We start from the raw sequence: 17,741 nt of genomic DNA on the forward strand, positions 1-17,741 counted from the left end.
GATCTAAGGTTAGGCAAAGGAAGCCCAATCTATTCATCTGATGTTTCTGATAGACAGACAGGGCTGTTCACAGAAGATTTTCACTCCAATTCTAGCTTCCAAATGGACTATTAGGGTCCTCCTGACTCCACAGACGTAAATATCTGGACATGGTATCCTTTGTGGACACCCCAAATTCACACCTGGAAACAGTCTTCAACCACACCCCTCAAACCAGAGGCCATTTCTAGCTCTTCCAGCCTAGATCTTGAGATTCCTGTTCCCAGGAAAGGAGGACTCTCTCTAAACCACTTTCTAAGAGTTGGGATAGCTGTTGTCCCTTCCTTGTTAAACACAACTCCACCACCAGCCTGTTTGCTATGGGTGACGAAGGCATTTCAAAGCCCTGAAGATGAGGGTGAGATGGGGAAGAGAAGTACTTAACTCAGCTTCTGCTTCTCAGAAGCAAATGAGTCTCAAACAGGGTCACAGAGATGTGCAGGGACGGAGAATGAGAACAAAGGTACATACTTTGAGAATGGGTCTTCAGCAGGGAGTCCCACACATGATGGAAGCCAGATGTGTCCTGATGATGGATGGTGTGTTGATGGCAGAAAGAGAACAAACCCAGGGCAACGGAGATGGGATAGCTAACTCGGGAGTTCCTAACCTTGTTTATTATTGTTATGGGTTAGGAACCTTGATGATTATTATATTATGTTGGACTACAACTCCCATCATCCACAGCCACGGTTCAACAACATCTGTGGAGCCAAGGTTGGGAACTCCTGGGACCAGAAAGTGAATAAATTAAATGAGGTTGAGGGGAAAGCATTTCCCATGTATGCTCTAGGCTAGTAAAAAGGTTAAGAGTATCCTGGAGCGTGGAAAATTGAGCTGAGTGTTCCAGGGAAGGAACGATTGAGTTTTGGGGGTGGTGTGTACATATTTGTGGGGGGCAGAGGAGTAAGAAGGGGGGGACGGGGAAGCAAGACCAGGTGTGGAGGGGGTGGGAGGACCTCGGATGGGCCGGGAAAGCGCTGTCCCAGGGCAGGGGGTAGGCAGTCGCATTTCTAGGGGCATCCTTAATTGAGGGGCTGAGGTGTTGAAGAGTGGGGGGCACCCCTGGCTAGGAAGGGGGTGTTCTAGGAGGTGCGATTTCAGGCGAGGGCAAGCAAGCTGAGCTTGGAGGAGAGGGAGGAAGAGGAGGGATGAAAGCGGCCGCGGGGGGAGGAGGGAGATGCCCCGGGTGGGGTGCCATCTCCGGCGCTGCGGCGGCACGGGGCGGGCAGAGGGTGGGTGGGGGGTGTTTGGGAGGGAGGGAGGGAGGCGGGCACGGGGCGTGGGGGGAGGCGGGGCGGAGGGTTGCTGGAGCCCCGGGATCGGCTCGCCTTACTCCGACCCCTTTGCACTACTACACTCCTCGGCGCCGTCCGTCGCTGTTGCCGCCGCCGCCGCCCAACAGCAGCTCTCCGGCCCGAGTTGTCTGGCGCACAATCCCTCCAGCAGCCGGGGCGAGAGAGCCACCCAGTCGCCTTGGGCGGGCGGGAGCGACGGCGTCGGTGGATGCCTCCTGCCGCTCTTAGCCGACTAGGACTGTGGTGGCAGCAGCTGCTCTGCGAGCGGGTCGGGTCCAGCAGCCCGCTGGAGGGGCGCGATTAGCAGCAGGAGGAGGGGCGGACGGCGACGACGGGGCAGGACCTCGCTGGCCCCTGCTGCCCTGCCCTGGCTGGCCGCCGAAGAAGAGGGCGACGGACTCACCTGCTGCTGCTGCTCGCGCAGCGCCGGGACTAACTTGAGGGGGGAGGCAAAACTTGTCGCCGCCGTCGACGTCGCAGGGCTGGAAGTCCCCGAGATGCAGGTAGGGGGCGCCGCTGCCTGGGCGAGCGCTGGAGCGGGCGGGGGCCGGTGGGTGGGCCAGGCGGGAAGGAAGGTCAGTTTGCGGTGCTGCTGTCACTGCCCGCCGGGCTGGGGGAAGCCCCGCCATCCAAAGAGCCCCAGGACGGAGGAGAACAGCCCCGCTTGGTCTTGGGGGGCGGTCGTTTTGGGGCGCGCGTGTGCATATCTGGCTGTGTTGCCCTTGAGGCGAGGTTTGCTGAGACGAAGCTTCGCCCCCTCCCCACGTTCACGTGTTCGTAAGCGCGCCCCCTCCCCCGCGCGGTCTGCCTCCACAGAAACCAAACGCGTGTTGCAGCAGCTCCCTTGGGCGCCCTTGAGGCGAACAGCTTGGCTCGGGCCAGACAAGGGCTGCGTTTGTTACGGAGCAGGAGGGCGGCCGCGAGAGCAGCGGCGGGCGAGGGAGCCGTCCAGGCAGGCAGCCCTCCGCGCGCAGACAGACTTGGAGCGCGAGCGGACGGAGGCTGCCATCCTCTGCTGCGCGCTCTTACCCGGGAGAAAGAGAGTCAGCCCCAGTGGGGACTTGCTGCTGCTGCCGCCTCTGAGTAAACCTGCGTAGGTTTTTTGTGTGGCGGCGAGTCCCGTCGAACTCGGTGGGGCTTAGTTCGGAGTGCACGCCTGGTTGCCATTTCCTTGTGTCTTATTCGGGCCCCCGGGCTTGTTTGGAGGGTCCCAGCCCTTGCGCGTGCACGAGTTACAAGGAAAGAGTGCCTAGGAGGGTGTGCGGGGGCCCGCAGGGACGGAGCGCCGGTACTTCTCGGCTTCTTTGGCGGGTGGGGTGGGGGCTGGCCATGGGGGTCGTCCTGTCCCCCAGAGCGCCTGCCCTTCTGCATTTGCAGCGACATCCCTGGGGTGTGCAGAGTGCCAAGGAGGAACCGCAACCCGCTGCCACCATAGCGTGCGTCTCCCAGGAAGGCAGGCTTGAGCCCCCGTGACGCTCAGTTTTTAAATCTTAAATCCTGGCGGCCGCTGCTGCTGCTGCTTCGCATGAGCAGGGGGATGAATCTGCACAGAAGTGGGGGTCCGTAGGTGAGCTTGCCAGTTGCACACTACAGATCAAAGTGGACTTGAAAGGGGTGTGTGGGTGTGAGTCTCCCTTCCCCTTCCCCCAGAGTCTCTCGGGCAAAAAGCCTCCCCCAAGGCTTTCCCTCCCTGCCCACTTCGCAGTCTTCAGGTGCCCTGACAAAGAGAGCTTTGCCTCCTAACAGTCATCTCCCCTTCTGCTGCTGCTGCTGCCGCCTGGGGGCCTTGGCCTGAGGGATGGGGTCCTCCTTCTGCTGATGCGCAGCTGCCCTGTTCAGCCCATTCTGAAGGCAGGACACTTGGGTGGTCGCCCTGTCCAGAAGTTTAACAAGGTGATGACTGAACGCCTCACCTCGAGGAGAGCAGTTCACAGCCTCGGAGGGAAAGGGGCTGGCAGCTGCTGCTCTCTTTAGATCCCAGATGGATACTCCTGCCTCTCTAGGCATTCAAGGAAGGAGAGTAATGTAGTTCTTTCTGCTATTCTGTCTTGCTCCCCTCCCCCTCCCAGTACCTTAATTTCTGCCCTTGGCAGGATAGCCTTGGAAACCCGAGTCTCCAATGCAGGGATTCTCAACCCTGGGGCCTGAGTCCCCAAAGTGTGTATGGGCAATGGGTGTTGTAGTCCAGCAGCTTCTGGGGACCAAGTCTGAGAACTCCGCCCTGCCCTTCCTAATCCATTGGGTTGGAGAAATCAAGGCAACTCAGACCAGATTCAGTCAATGTAGACTGAAACTATCATAGATGGCCAAATTGGTCATTAGAAGCAAGCCCAAAGGCACAATCTGATAAGACCTTTACTAGGACCAATCCAAATGACTGAAAAAGCTTAAGCAAGCATTTGAGCTCTCCAGAACTCTTCATAAGAACAGCCCTGCTGGATCAGGCCCAAGGCCCTTCTAGTCCAGCATCTTGTTTCACACAGTGGCCCAACAGATGCCACAGGGAGCCTACAGGCAGGAGTTGAGGGCATCCCTCTCTGTTGCTGTTACTCCCCTGCAACTGGTATTCAGAGGCATCCTGCCTCTGAGGCTGGAGGTGGCCTATAGCCCTCCGACTAGTAGCCATTGATAGAGCTCTCCTCTATGAAGTGATCCAAACCCTTCTTAAAGCCATCCAGGTTGTTGGCTGTCTCCACATCTTCATAAGACGGATATTAAGACAAGCACCAGGGAACTGGATGATGTGACAGTAGTCTGAAAACCCAGCTGTATTCGGCTAATTGGATTTGGAGTGTAAACCAGAGCTGGTTTGGGTGAAGGTCTCTACATATGTCATTACTGATCTGTGTATGCCATTATTATGTGTCTACTATGACGGATGCCTCAGCCTGCCTAGTGACACTTTCCAAATGCAATTTTTTATACTTCTACCACACTCCTTTTCTCTTCTTGTCCAACCTGTAAATACACACCTTTCTTCTTTTGTACTAGGGTTGATAAAAATGATTTTAAAAAATTGAATTTTTAAAAATTTACATCAGATTTTTAAAATTTTAAATTGATTTTGAAAAATGACCTATAAAGAACCTAGGTCAAAGATATCTTCATTAATATTAATCATAACTTGTAATGATAATCTATGAACATATTAACAGCAGTATGCGGGGATGAGAGATAACAGACCTAATCAGTCCTATTCTGCAGGTGGTGTACATACAGTATGCAGACACTCACATACACACATATGCAGTCAAGCCCTTGCCCCCCACCCACAAGTGCAAAGACAAAAAAGGTCGAAGAAATAATAGAGGATTTGGGGGGATGGAGTAGATCTGAGCAAGGAGGAGGAATCTGGATATAAATGTGGGGAAGGGGGAGCGGAATAGAAAGTGAAACCAAAAGTGAAGATAAAATATACATCCAATCCTGAGGTAACGTTTTCTGAGTGTATCCTCCATTGTAGGGGGAAAACAACTGTCATGGCAGCAGACCATAAGGGAGACCCCATTTGGGAATATTTTAATGAAGTCCTTGTACTTGTGGGTAAGAAAGGCATGTGTGCGAAATGCAAACTGTGCAACAATGAAATGCAAGGCCTGGTTGCCCAAATGAAACAGCATTTTGAGAAGTGTGTGTACCTACCTTCTAATAATGAAACCTACATCTATCTTTAAATATGTATTAAGGTTATATTAGACTTCTATTATAATGTACTTTTTATAGAAAATGATAGATAAAAAATAGAATCTTCCTGACTAGTAACTGAAATTGTGATTTAGATAATTAAAATTGGGTCCTTCTGTGAAGTGACTTAGATTGTGATTTAGATTGTGATAAATCAAATCAACTCTGCTTTGTACACACACAAAATACATGGACGCCAGCACCTGTTCTTGTATATCCATAATAGGCTATGGTGTTTGCATTCTCTGCCGCATCAACTTAATTAACAAAGGTGTGGTTAATGCTCCATGTGGGAATGCTACTACTTGCTGTGTGTTTGAGGTGCAACCAAACTTCCTAACTATTCGGGAGCCACACAGAGGAATAATAAGGTCTCCTTTCCTCAAATGAGTCTACTCCTTATTGAGTCTTTGCACCTCAGCTGTTAACCTCCTGTTGGATTTAGGTCTTGCCAACAAAAGCTCCCATCACAATAAACCAGTTAGGCCTAGTTCTCATTGAGGTGGTAAATCTGTGTCTGGACCGTACCACTTCAGACTCTAGGTGGCAGCTCACATGTATAAATGCTTCTCCCACTATATATTTTTTTTAAAAAGGAAGAAAAAAAACCCCTGCACATAGTAAACTAGCCTGTCTGGAGAAGACTAGGCTAGAAACCTTCCCAATCCCTAGTTTTCTACGTAAGGGGAATGTTTTTGTATGGAGGACAATTCACTCGTGTACCTACAATCTGAATATATATATTTTTAATTTTTACATTTATATCCCGCTCTTCCTCCAAGGAGCCCAGAGCGGTGTACTACATACTTGAGTTTCTCTTTCACAACAACCCTGTGAAGTAGGTTAGGCTGAGAGAGAAGTGACTGGCCCAGAGTCACCCAACTAGTTTCATGGATGAATTGGGATTTGAACTTGGGTCTCCCTGGTCCTAGTCCAGCACTCTAACCACTACACCACGCTGGCCCTGGTACAACTCAGGCACAGGTTTACCACTGCAGTGAGAACTAGATTTTAAGTCTTTATGGTGCCACAATATTTGTTTTACTTGCATTCTTTAGCACCATCTTTGAGCAATCATGGTGCAACAAAACTGGAGATGACCTAATGTTGCCCCAGCCATCAAAATGTGGGTGGGGGGGAGGAGGATCTGAGAAACTACAGACTGGTCAGTCTGACTTTGAATCTAGGGAAGATAGTAGAACAAATTATGAAACAGTCAAAAGTATGTGTCTTGATGACAATGCAACGTGTAGTGGAAGTCAGCAGCATTGATTTGTGAGGAATCCCTGATGGAGTAATCTTACCACATATTAAAAATTGGGTTAGTTAGTGGCTTAGTGGATAGTCAGAATGCTGTGAATGTAGTTTGTCTTGATTTCAGCACAGCATTTGGCAGAGTTCTCCATGACATTTTGGTTAGAAACTGATCACATGTGGGCTAGATGATAATACCAGTAGGTAGATGCACAACTGATCAGAAAACCATGCTCAAAAAGTGCTCATCATTGGCTTTTTATCAAACGAGAGGGCTGCTTTGAGTGGGGTGCTGCTTGTCTCTGGCTTGGACTCAGTGCTCTTCAGCTTCATCAGTGACTTAAATGAAGCAGTGGAGGGAATCCTCATCAAGTTTGCAGATGACACAAAACTGGGAAGGATAGCTAACATCTCGGGGAACAGGAATAACATTCTAAATGACCTGGACAGAATGGAAAATTGAGCTGAAATGGAACCAAATGAAACCCAACAGAAATGAATCCAAAGCTTTGTACTAGGGTGTGTGCACATGTGCAGATGCACAGGTATAGGATGGGGATGTTTGGCTTGACAGTAGCACATGTGAAAATAATCTTGGAATTGCAGTTAATCACAAACCGAACATGAGTCAGCAATGTGATGCAGCGGCAAAAAGGGCTAATGTGATTTTAGGCTGCATGAATGAGAACCATAGTTTCCAAGTCACAAGAAGAAAACATTCCAGTTCATTGTGCACTAGTCAGGCCTCATTTGGAGTGCTATGTCCTTAAGTGTTGTGCGGAGATGTAGACACATTAGAAGAAGATCTGAGGCACAGGGCAACAAAGATAATGTGGTGTATGGAAAACAAGCCCTGTGAGAAAAGATGCAAAAAGCTGGGTATGTTTAGTCTGGGGAATGGAAGACATGATAACACTCCAAATATCTGAAGGGCTGTGACACAGAAGAAGATAAAGATGTATTCTCTGCTGCCCCTGAGGTCAGAACTAGATCTAATGGGCTTAAGTTTCAGGAGGGAAGTTTTTGGTTGAACATTAGGAAAAACATGTTCATGATAAGAGCAATTTGACAAAGGAACCAATTACCAGGGGTGGGGTGGGTTCTCCCTTGCTGGAGGGGTTCAAGAAGAGGCTGGGCAGACATCTGTTGGCTTGGTCTGGATTTCCTGCATTGAGCATGAGCTTGTACTGGACAGCCTATTCAGGCCACCTCCAACTCGTTGATTTTATGTATTCATCATGGAATTCCCAGTTGCCATCCGGCCCTACATCTTCAGTACTCCCAGCCTGCAGCCACTCCCAGCCCCTTCCATTATCATGGAATTCCATGATGAAGCTGGTTGCCAGTGTGTGATAAGGAAGCATTCTACACTTGGAGGTATTCCTCTGGTGGTTGTATAAAAGACGGATGGCCAGAAACTGTGGAGGGTAGCAAGCTGGGAGGCAGAGGCTTATGTGGGATACATAGGAAGCAAACAAAGACAGTACAAGGCTCTACTTCTGCACCCAGGGAGGCTTCAGGGTGATTATTTATTTATATATAAAAATATTTATTATCTCTATATATAATCTCTAAGGCATATCCGTGGCTAATCCTGTGTGTGGCAGCTCTCGCGAGAGTTTGCGAGCAGAAGCACTGTGGTGATTGGGCAGTGGGGATTCAATATGCAGATAGAGAGGAGGAGCCTGTGATGGTTAAGGTCAGTTAGAATGCAACTGTTACTGGATGGAAGATGTTCTTGATTGCAGAGGAGAGGAGTCTATATCTACAAGGATAGTGGGCAGGGGTCTGCGAAGAGAGGGGTCATGAGGGAGGAAAGAGCCCCTTAAGGAGAAGGAGGCTGTCATTGTATGAATTAGAGGAGGAAGCAAGATAAACAAGATCTGTTACCTCAGGAAGAGAGAGAGGGAAAGAAAAAAGATGGTAGGGGAAGAAAGACAGAGGGGAAGAGCGAGTGAAGGAGAGAGAGAGAGAGAGAAGGAAAAAAGGGAGGGGAAGAGAGAAAGAAGGAAGGGTGAAGGACGGGCCCAAGCCTATCAGCGGCCTGAGGGGAACCAACGGCCATGGCGGTGGCAGCAGCAAGGAAGGGCCCATTCAGCTGCTGCTGCTGCTCCAGTGAGGAGCAGGGCTCAGGTGAGGGTGGAGAGGTCTCTGGGGATAAGGGGCTGCAGCTTGGCCAATAAGCACCAGCAACGCTGACCAAGAGGGGTGAGGGGGATGGAAGCAATGGGATGGAGGAGGAGGGACAGCAGCAGGAATGCGGCTCAGGTGAGGGTGGAGAGATCTCTGAGGTGAGGGGGGGCTGTGGCAGGGGGTGAGGGGAGCAATCAAGTACCAGTGCGCAGACGCTCTGCATGGGTTAAGTGAGTTATAAATTAAATTATTTAATTTATATTACTAATTATCATTTATTTATTTATTTCTCTGCAAACTGCTTTGGGAACTTTTGTGGAAAAGCAGTATATAAATATGATTCGTATTCGTACATTCCCTTGGGTTCCTGGGTTCTGCTCTGTCTGAGGATGCGGTTGTCTAGTGGTGCTTGCCAGCACACTTCCAAACACCCACACATCAGGGTCTATATGTGCGGCTGTTGCAAACCCTGCTAAGTGGACAAGCAGTGGTATGTTCTTCTCTTTGGAGGCGCTCTGGAGATGCCACTAATTCAGGTCTCTACTAGAGCTGTTGGACTGTTGGTGTCCTCCTCCAGCTACACCTCAGGTTACAAGAAACCTGTAAAATACACACTAGTTTTCACCCTGAGGAGTGGGTACATGAAAGTGTTGGGCACCACATTGTGTTTTTCAAGTGTGCATGTGGTGGGTTCATACAGGTCTTATTTCAATATCATATGATGACATCAATACTTTTTTACAAATATAGATGTTTTGTGCAGTTGTTCATTTCTTTTCCATAATCCAGAAATCCTTCGTTCAGGTTCTATCTGTAGATTTTGCTTTTATGTGCTAGTGGGGGGAGGTTCCCAACTTTGGGACCCCAGAGATCATTAGACTACAACTCCCATCATCCCCATCTGGAGGCCATTGTGACTGGGGATAATGGAAGTTGTAGCCCAACCACATGTAGAGATTCAAAGCTGGGAACCCTGTGTTCGTGAAATCCCAAACCCCCCCACCACCACCTGTGCCAATAAATATCCATGCTTGCTCAAATCAACGTGATGCAACTTGAGCCTTTTGGTGGATTCAAGCATGAACAACTATCCTTTTGAGTGCCTGCACATAAATATGTTTGCTCAATATCTAATAGGGGTGTGCCAGTGTGGTGTAGTGTTTAGAGTGCTGGACTAGGACCGGGGAGACCTGAGTTCAAATCTCCATTCAGCCGTGATACTAGCTGGGTGACTCTAGGCCAGTCACTTCTCTCTCAGCCTAACCTACTTCACAGGGTTGTTGTGAGGAGAAACTTAAGTATATAGTACACCGCTCTGGACCCCTTGGAGGAAGAGAGGGATATAAAATGTTAAATAAATAAATAAATTAATAAATTTGAAAAAAACCTGGCTGGTTCAGTTCGATTCTGGACTGGACTTGAACCAGACCAGGCATATTTGGTTTTGCACACCCCTGAACACCCCCTGGCTCAGCTGGGGGGTTTGAGAAGTAAAAACATGTGTGTGTGTGTTTTTTAAAAACTCACTGCCAAGTCCGGGGGGTCTGGCGCCAACCGGCGGCCTCTGGGCGGGTGCTGCCGCAGCTGCAGGGAAATCTCAGAAGGTTCCCCTTTCCTCTGCTGGTCTCCCCTATGTCTTCTTCGGGCCTTTCTGGCCCTTTCCTGGCTTGTGGTGGCCATTTTGAAGGCCGTTGCACAAGTGCACTGGCCATTTGTATGCCTGACTTGGGCACCTCCCCGGAGGCCGCCAGATGACCTGGACCCGGCAGTGAATTTAAAATAAAATTTAAAATCCTTCTTGAACCCCCAAGCCGGCCCAGGTGGTTCGGCCCAAAGTCAAACTGAACCGAACCGGGGCCTGTTTGGCTTGAGGGCTAGCCATTGAACAGGCCAAGTTCGATGGCAAACTGGCTCAACCTCGAGCCGATTCGCACGTCCCTAATGTCTAATGCTCAGGACAGCTCCTAGAATAGAATGGTGATAAAGAGAGGCAATAACCTTGCATCTTTCTGACATTGGCCTTTGTCCTCCCTTCCCCAATTTCTTTTGCAAAACTGAACAGTTTTCATTCAAAATACACACAGGTGCTACATGTCTTCCCCACTTTCTGTTGAGTTGTGTTCATGTTTACAAATACCTTTCCTTGTATTTTGGGCCTTTCCAAATAATAGAGAAAAAACCTGGATGTTTTCCTTGGTGGTCATCCCAATTCCCATGCAGTGTGTGTGGTGTGTGTGGTTCAGGTGAACAATGGCTCCTACACTCAATCACGTTAGGGCTGCAGTGAGAAGGCGCCTGCCCTGCTTTCATTAAAGGACATGCTGGTGTGATCTCAGTTATTAAAGTGACCGCTTTTGGAGCTGACTTATTCCCTTATGCACCAAGAGAGGTGTGTCCTTCTCGGTGCATTATGGGGCTAGTCAACTCCAAAAGTGGGGAGTTTAAACTCTCCACTTTTAGAACTAACTCAGAGTGAGGAAGGAAGCATAAATATTGTGGTTTGTCTGGGCTGGGGGCCAGTGTGCCCCGTTTAAAAAACAAAACAAAAGCCTGTAAGTGTGCCTTGGGATGAAAAAGGTTGGGAAACACTTTTCAATTATACCATTGTTTGGTGACTGGCAATGATAAACCCTTCTAGAGGTGTGCGAGTTCCATCCTGTCTGCTGTTATACAGCAAGTGAGAAAATCTCTATAATGCATCCCCTGGTTATTGACATATATTCCCAAGCATGCGAACACTGGATCAGGCTGCATTTTAAAACCAGTCGTTGCCATCTTCTCTGCAAAAATCTGAGCCAAGTTATTCTGACTATGCGTAACAAACGGGTAATGATTCTGCATTCATTGTGCTAAAAGCAGATTGACTTGAAAGGTCCTTTAATTCATATGCGTCTCCATTTCTGCACTGGGACACAGGAACCCTGATTCAACAGTATACAAGTGGAACGGCTGGGGCTATGTGTTCATGGCCTTGTAAAGCATCCAAAATCCTGCTGGTCAGATGTTTGGCTGGGTTTGGGGGAACTGAATCCCGCCTCCTGCTCTCCCATTCTGAACATTGGGAGGAGTCCAGCATTGTTTACTGGAAAACGTGTGGAAAACTCTGGCTGCTGGGGTTGAAGAATCATGTGTACAGCACCCAGTTGCACACAAGTCCTTATCCACCTTAGAGATACACGTGCAGAAACGTGCTTTCAAACTCTTGGTTTGGTTTGGTTACACATCCAGGGGACAAATCAAATTACGCGGTGGGCCAGATTCAGGTTCACAAGTTGTAAGTTATTATCCCTCTTCTAGAACAGGGTCTCCCGTCCCGAACTTGGGTCCCCAGATGTGGTTGAACTGCAACTCCCATCATCTCCAGCCACAATGGCCAGTCATTGTGGCTGAGAGTGATGCAAGTTGTTGTCCAACTACATCGGGAGACCCAGGTTTGGAAACTCCTGTTCTAAAACATCACACAAGCCTCTCATCAGAACCCTTGTCTGGTGCACAAGGAATTGTTTGCATATCTTCATATGAACAGCCCCATAATATCTGTCATTGTGGCTGGGAGTGATGCAAGTTGTTGTCCAACTACATTGGAAGACCCAGGTTTGGAAACCCCTGTTCTAAAACATCACACAGACCTCTTATCAGAACCCTTGTCTGGTGCATAAGGAATTGTTTGCATATCTTCATATGAACAGCCCCATAATATTTGTTGGATACATCAGATAGCCCTTATGGTTGATGTCAGGCTGAGGTTTATGGAGTTACCAAGGGTCTAAAAAGCCAAAAAGAAAACAGGCTATGCATACAGAATATATATATATATATATATATATATATATATATATATATATATATATATATATATATACACGCCAGCAATTAATAAAAGCTGGTTTTCATTTCTTCTGTCAAAGAAATTGGAATAGTATATGAAGAGGGAAACTTTGTGAGATCCAAGTGCCAGTTCGGAGTAAGAGGTAAAATTGTACAGGCAAACTGGCTTTACTCCAGCCTCAGATTTCCTGCGTTCCCAGGCTTCACCTCTCATGTTTCTGTTCCCAAGGGTGTCAGAAAGCGATTCCTCCTCTTTGGAAAGGGGTACCTTCCTTGTTCATCTTGTGGATGAAATACTATACAGCACATCTTCTTTGGCTATCTTCGCTCTTGCTCCATACTTCCATTTTATGATGTTAACCCTTCACTAAAGTGCAGTTGTAAAGATTTTGTCTACTTCTTTTTCTCATCTTTTTTATTCTTTGCACTTTGATCTCCCATTGTTTTAAGACGGTTCAAAGCCACTTCCTATCCATTGTCACTTCAATTCTCTAACTTAAGGATTTCCAAAAAACAGTGTCTGCTGTCTGATTGATAATAGGCTAAGCATTAAGAGGTTTTCTGCACGATAACTCTGTGTGTGTGTGTGTGTGTGTGCGCACACGCAATAAATGCACTTCTGTTTCACTGTGTGCATGATTTGTGCATCTTCCCTTGATGTAATGGTTTTGTCGCAAACATATTTCACGTCAAATCACTAACCTGCTGATATTAAACATTTGTAAGTCTCCTTTATTATAGTGGAAAAGCTCATGTTTCAGTCTCTTTTACGAAAATAAATTGGATTTAAAAGTGTTTCGTTTTAGTTGGATTGCACCCAACATTCTTTATTTGGGAAAATACAACAATTCTGCACTCCAGTGCATTGCTGTGTGATTGTGATGTGATTAGGACCTATTGGATATTGGTTGGGATGCAATTTAGTGTCTGGCAATATGGCTCCCTTCCTTCACATTTGAACCATTTCGTGAACCTTTTGCTTTTTAATTTTGTTTCATAAAATTCTCTGTAGTCTGCCTACTCCCCTGGTTGAGACTAGCGGAATGCATATCTAGCCAGAATTTTTCCTTTTAGATTTTATTTATTTATACTATCTATCTATCTATCTATCTATCTATCTATCTATCTATCTATCTATCTATCTATCTATCGTCTACATATGAAGCCAGATGTTTGGAATGACAAGCAGTCTCAAGGTGTTCACCCTGCAGCAGCAGTATCCATGGCATTTGGCAGACTTTTAGTTTTAATGCGTGGGGGGACTGGTTCGTTTTGTTTTGTTTTTTCCAGTGGCTATGGGCTCTCCTGTTTTGCAACTCATCGTAGACATTAAATGTTCAGATTTTTTGAAAAGAGTGTGTGTGGGTTGGGGGAGCAAACAACACAGCTACACCCCCTGCAGCAAGGCTGTCTCCCATTTAATGTGTTGATTTCACTGAAAAATAAATCACTTGGTGTATGTGTATAAAATGCACATTTTGCTTGATCATGCTGAAAGACTCAAGAGCATACTGTATGTTCATTACAATGCTATATTGATTTTGTACCAGTTTTTCATGGTTTCTTCCAAAAAATCCTGGGAAAGTTAGTTTGATGAGTGCATTCAGAATTCGATTAAAGATCCCTAATCCCCACCCTCATCCTGGGAACTGCAGCTCATAGGATTTCCTGGGAGAGCAAATTACTATTAAACCATTCTAAATCTACAGTTATATAAGAGTACGTGTAGTTGAACAGAGTAGGACTTATTACTGGGTAAACTTGCACAAGATTGCACTGTATGTCTGTGCTCTGAGAAACAAAGCTATAGCTCACAGATATCATCAGGTTTGCTTACCATCCCTGTACAGTATTACAAAATGGAGCTGTTTATATTGGCTGTGGTTTGTATTTGTATGAAGGATAGTGTTGGGGTTTGTGATTATTTAGCAAAGCACCAAGGAAGCTAGCACTCCAGTTACAGCGTTCAGAGTTTAGTTGTTGCAGCTATTTAAGTAACACTCATGGAGATCACTGTAGAGTCTAAGCTAAATTGATTTATTGGTGAAGTACATTTGAGATAGGAAAGACCTATCCTATCTATCAGCTACATAATGAAGAGAGAGAGAGAGGGAGAGAGAGAGATGTTTCAATCTTCTCTCTAGGAGGAAAGGAAGAGGACTGACTCGCTGCAGGAAGTACCTGAGGGGTCAAAGCAGGGGTCACAGAGCAGAGGCAAGCAGGGACAGGTAAGGAGACCTTCATCAGCTACCTCTGCTTCTAGTGCCCCTAGTGGTCATTCATATAGTTGGTGCAAAAGGTCAGTGTACTGGAACTCCATCTCCAACAGATACATGTTAATTTCTTTTAACCTGTCTCTATTTAGTAAGAATCTTCCTGTTTAGCACAAGTTAAAAATGCTATTCTCCCATACTGTCTGATATAATTCTTCTAATATGGAAGATCTTCTAAGATGGAAGATCTCAAAGCACTTTGTTTAAAGATAGTAGATGACTTCCATAACAACAGACCGCTTTGGCAGAGGTTAAGCTATAATAGGGCAGAGGGGTTCAAAGAACCTGAGTCACCCAGCTCTTGGGGACCACCTGGCTCACCCCTTCCCTGGGTTCCGGAGGGTCATCATTTCCCAGCCGTGTTCGTTGCTAGCTGCACATGTTTTGTTTGTTCTCTCTCAGTGCTAGGAAGGGAATGAACAAAATATGCACCCAGCAGTGTTCCCTGTAACAGGGATTCCCAGATGTTGTTGACTACAACTCCCATAATCTCCAGTCAAAGGCCATTGCAACTGGGGATGCTGGGAGTTGTAGTGAAGAAAATCTGGGAATCCCTGTTAGAGGAAACACTGGCACCCAGCAATAAGCACGGCTGGGAAGTGGGCTCCGGAGCAGGTGCGGAGCCTGACCGCAGTGGCCCGTTTGCGGTGGCGGTGGACCTGCTCATCCCACGTCTGTCATCAGACGTGGGGGGGGCGTGGTCTGGCACCCAAACGGAGCTGCGTGGCTCCGTTCAGGAGTTGGAGTCTGGCCGGCACTGCATTCGCAGCCACTGAATTACCCCTTTGGGAGCTAGACTGGGGCTGGCGCCGTGTTTGCAGTGCAGCCAGGAGCAGCTCTTTGCTGCCTTGAAGGCAGGGAAGAGCAGCTCCTGGCTGCGTCGTGAACACAGCGGCCATTTAACTCTTGAACGGGGGCCGCGCGGCCCATGCTCGGGAGCTAAACCAGCACCACCCTCTCTGACATCAGACGCAGGGGGCTGTCGGGGCCACAATGCGTGGCCCCTGATTGGGCACAGCCCAGGTTCTTTGAACCCGTTTGCCCTGCTCCAGAGGACTCGCACTGCAAGGCCCTTCTGGGGCTCTGGCCATGCCCCTGCATGCTATGTCACATACAAGAGGGTGTGGCCAGAGATCCAGAAGGGCAGTGCAAACCCCCTGGGGCTCATTCCCAGCTGACAGTGAAGTGCCAGCTGGGAAATGACATCCAGAATGCCAGTGCGGGCCTTCTGGGGCTCTCGTGCGATTGATTTGACATACAAGGGTGTGGATGGTTTGCATGCACAAAAAAATGCACCAGCAGGGCCACCAGGGAGGGCAGCAAACATGGGGGGAGGTGTTCACCCCCAGCTGCGCTACTGTGCTTGAGGAAGGATCCTGCACCGGCACAAAACTATTGTGCTACATTCTGGAGCTTGTTCTTCAACTAGTTTTGTGTGCAACAACATATTAGTTTTGTTGCCCAATTGAAGATGCCTCAGTTGTTTTAATGGAGACATTTGCACAAGAGCATTACAGCACAATGGCTCAATTCTGGAAATCCCCAGTTTTTTAAAGCCCAACTAAGCAAACAACTTCCACTAGTGCAAATGTGTTCATTTCGCCCGTGGTTTTTTGCTTTGGCTGTTGCCCATTGTGCTTTATACATCAAAGGACTGCACATCCCTGGAATGTATTAAGTTTCTGAACAAAGTGGTGAAAGCTTTTTGAAAACCCAGCATTGTAGCAACATGATGAAAACCATTTAAGGACCTAACTGAAAAATTATACTTCAAATGACATGGGAATTTACAACACATGTAGCATTCTGGAAAACACAAAAAGGATTATAATGAAGTTATTGAGAAAATAGTCCCCCAAGATTTAAGGATAATACGAATACAACGAATCTTTATATGCCGCTTTTCAACAAATGTTCCCAAAATGGTATAACTCTGAACTGTGATTTTATATTTCCTCTAGACTATCTTTTTCACACCTGAAAGGGGGCCATGGCTCAATATTAGAGCACATACCTTGTATGCAGAAGACCTATGATAATTCTCTATCATTTCCTATTAGGAACATAGGAAGCTGCCATATGCTGAGTCAGACCAATGGTCTATCTAGCTCAATATTGTCTTCACAGACTGGCAGTGGCTTCTTCAAGGTTGCAGGCAGGAATATCTCTCAGCCCTATTTTGGAGATGCCAGCGAGGGAACTTGGAACCTTCTGCTTGCAAGCATGCAGGTGCTCTTCCCAGAGCGGCCACATGCCCTAAGGGGAATATTTTACAGTGCTCACACTTCTAGTCTCCCATTCATATGCAGCCAGGGTGGACCCTGCTTAGCTAAGGGGACAAGTCATGCTTGCTACCACAAGACCAGCTCTCCAGTAGCATTATTTAGGCTCACAATGTTCCCTGTAACAGGGATTCTTAGATGTTGTTGACTACAACTCCTAGAATCCCCAGCTGCAATGGTATTTGCTTGGGGATTTTGGGAGTTGTAGTTGGCAACATCTGGGAATCCCTGTTACAGGGAACACTGGTCACAATGACTTGATTCAGACATAACCAGGCAGGGGCATAGCAAGATTGGGAAAGCTGGTCTTGTGGTAGCAAGCATGACTTGTCCCTTTTGCTAAGCAGGGTCCACCCCTCCTAACCTCTTCTAACTGGGCAAAGAGGCACCTTTTAACGTGGTGATTCTCTTTATTTAGCAGGGGGAGAGTAACTGGCCCTATCCACCCCCAGCACAAACCTCCAGTGACTGTTGCTGGTGTCTATCTTATGTTTCTCTTTAGAATGTGAGCCCTTTGGGGACAGGGTTCCATCTTATTTGTTTGTTATTTCTCTGTGTAAACTGCCCTGAGCCATTTTTGGAAGGGCGGTATAGAAATTGAAATAATAATAATAATAATAATAATAATAATAATATGAATTATTTCATTATTTCATTAATATGAATGGGGGACTACTTGCATGAGCACTATAAGATATTCCCCTTAGGGTTGGGGCCAGTGGGAAGAGCATCTGCATGCAGAAGGTTCCAAGTTCCCTCCCTGGCAGCATCTCCAAGATAGGCCTGAGAGAGAGTCCTGTCTGCAACCTTGGAGAAGCCGCTGCCTGATGGACCTGACTGACCCAGTATATGACTGACTGAGCTAGATGGACCTATGGTCTGACTCCGTATCTGGCAGCTTTCTATGTTCCTATAAGGACAAAAAAGTGAAGATCCCCACCCCCCGGCCA

General features: G+C 47.4%; 1 protein-coding gene across 1 annotated transcript in view; it reads left to right on the top strand.

Moving 5' to 3' along the window:
* The first annotated feature begins 1,443 nt into the window (after positions 1 to 1,443).
* The window catches only part of WNT5B (Wnt family member 5B), a 156,081-nt gene continuing 139,783 nt past the window's right edge, over positions 1,444 to 17,741 (top strand). The window contains exon 1 of the mRNA XM_053255876.1: positions 1,444 to 1,840. Coding sequence (XP_053111851.1) covers positions 1,835 to 1,840 — 6 coding nt within the window. The 5' untranslated portion in view covers positions 1,444 to 1,834. The remainder of the gene's footprint in view (positions 1,841 to 17,741) is intronic.

Source organism: Hemicordylus capensis, chromosome 5 (genome assembly GCF_027244095.1).
Source record: "Hemicordylus capensis ecotype Gifberg chromosome 5, rHemCap1.1.pri, whole genome shotgun sequence".
NCBI classification, from domain to species: domain Eukaryota; kingdom Metazoa; phylum Chordata; class Lepidosauria; order Squamata; family Cordylidae; genus Hemicordylus; species Hemicordylus capensis.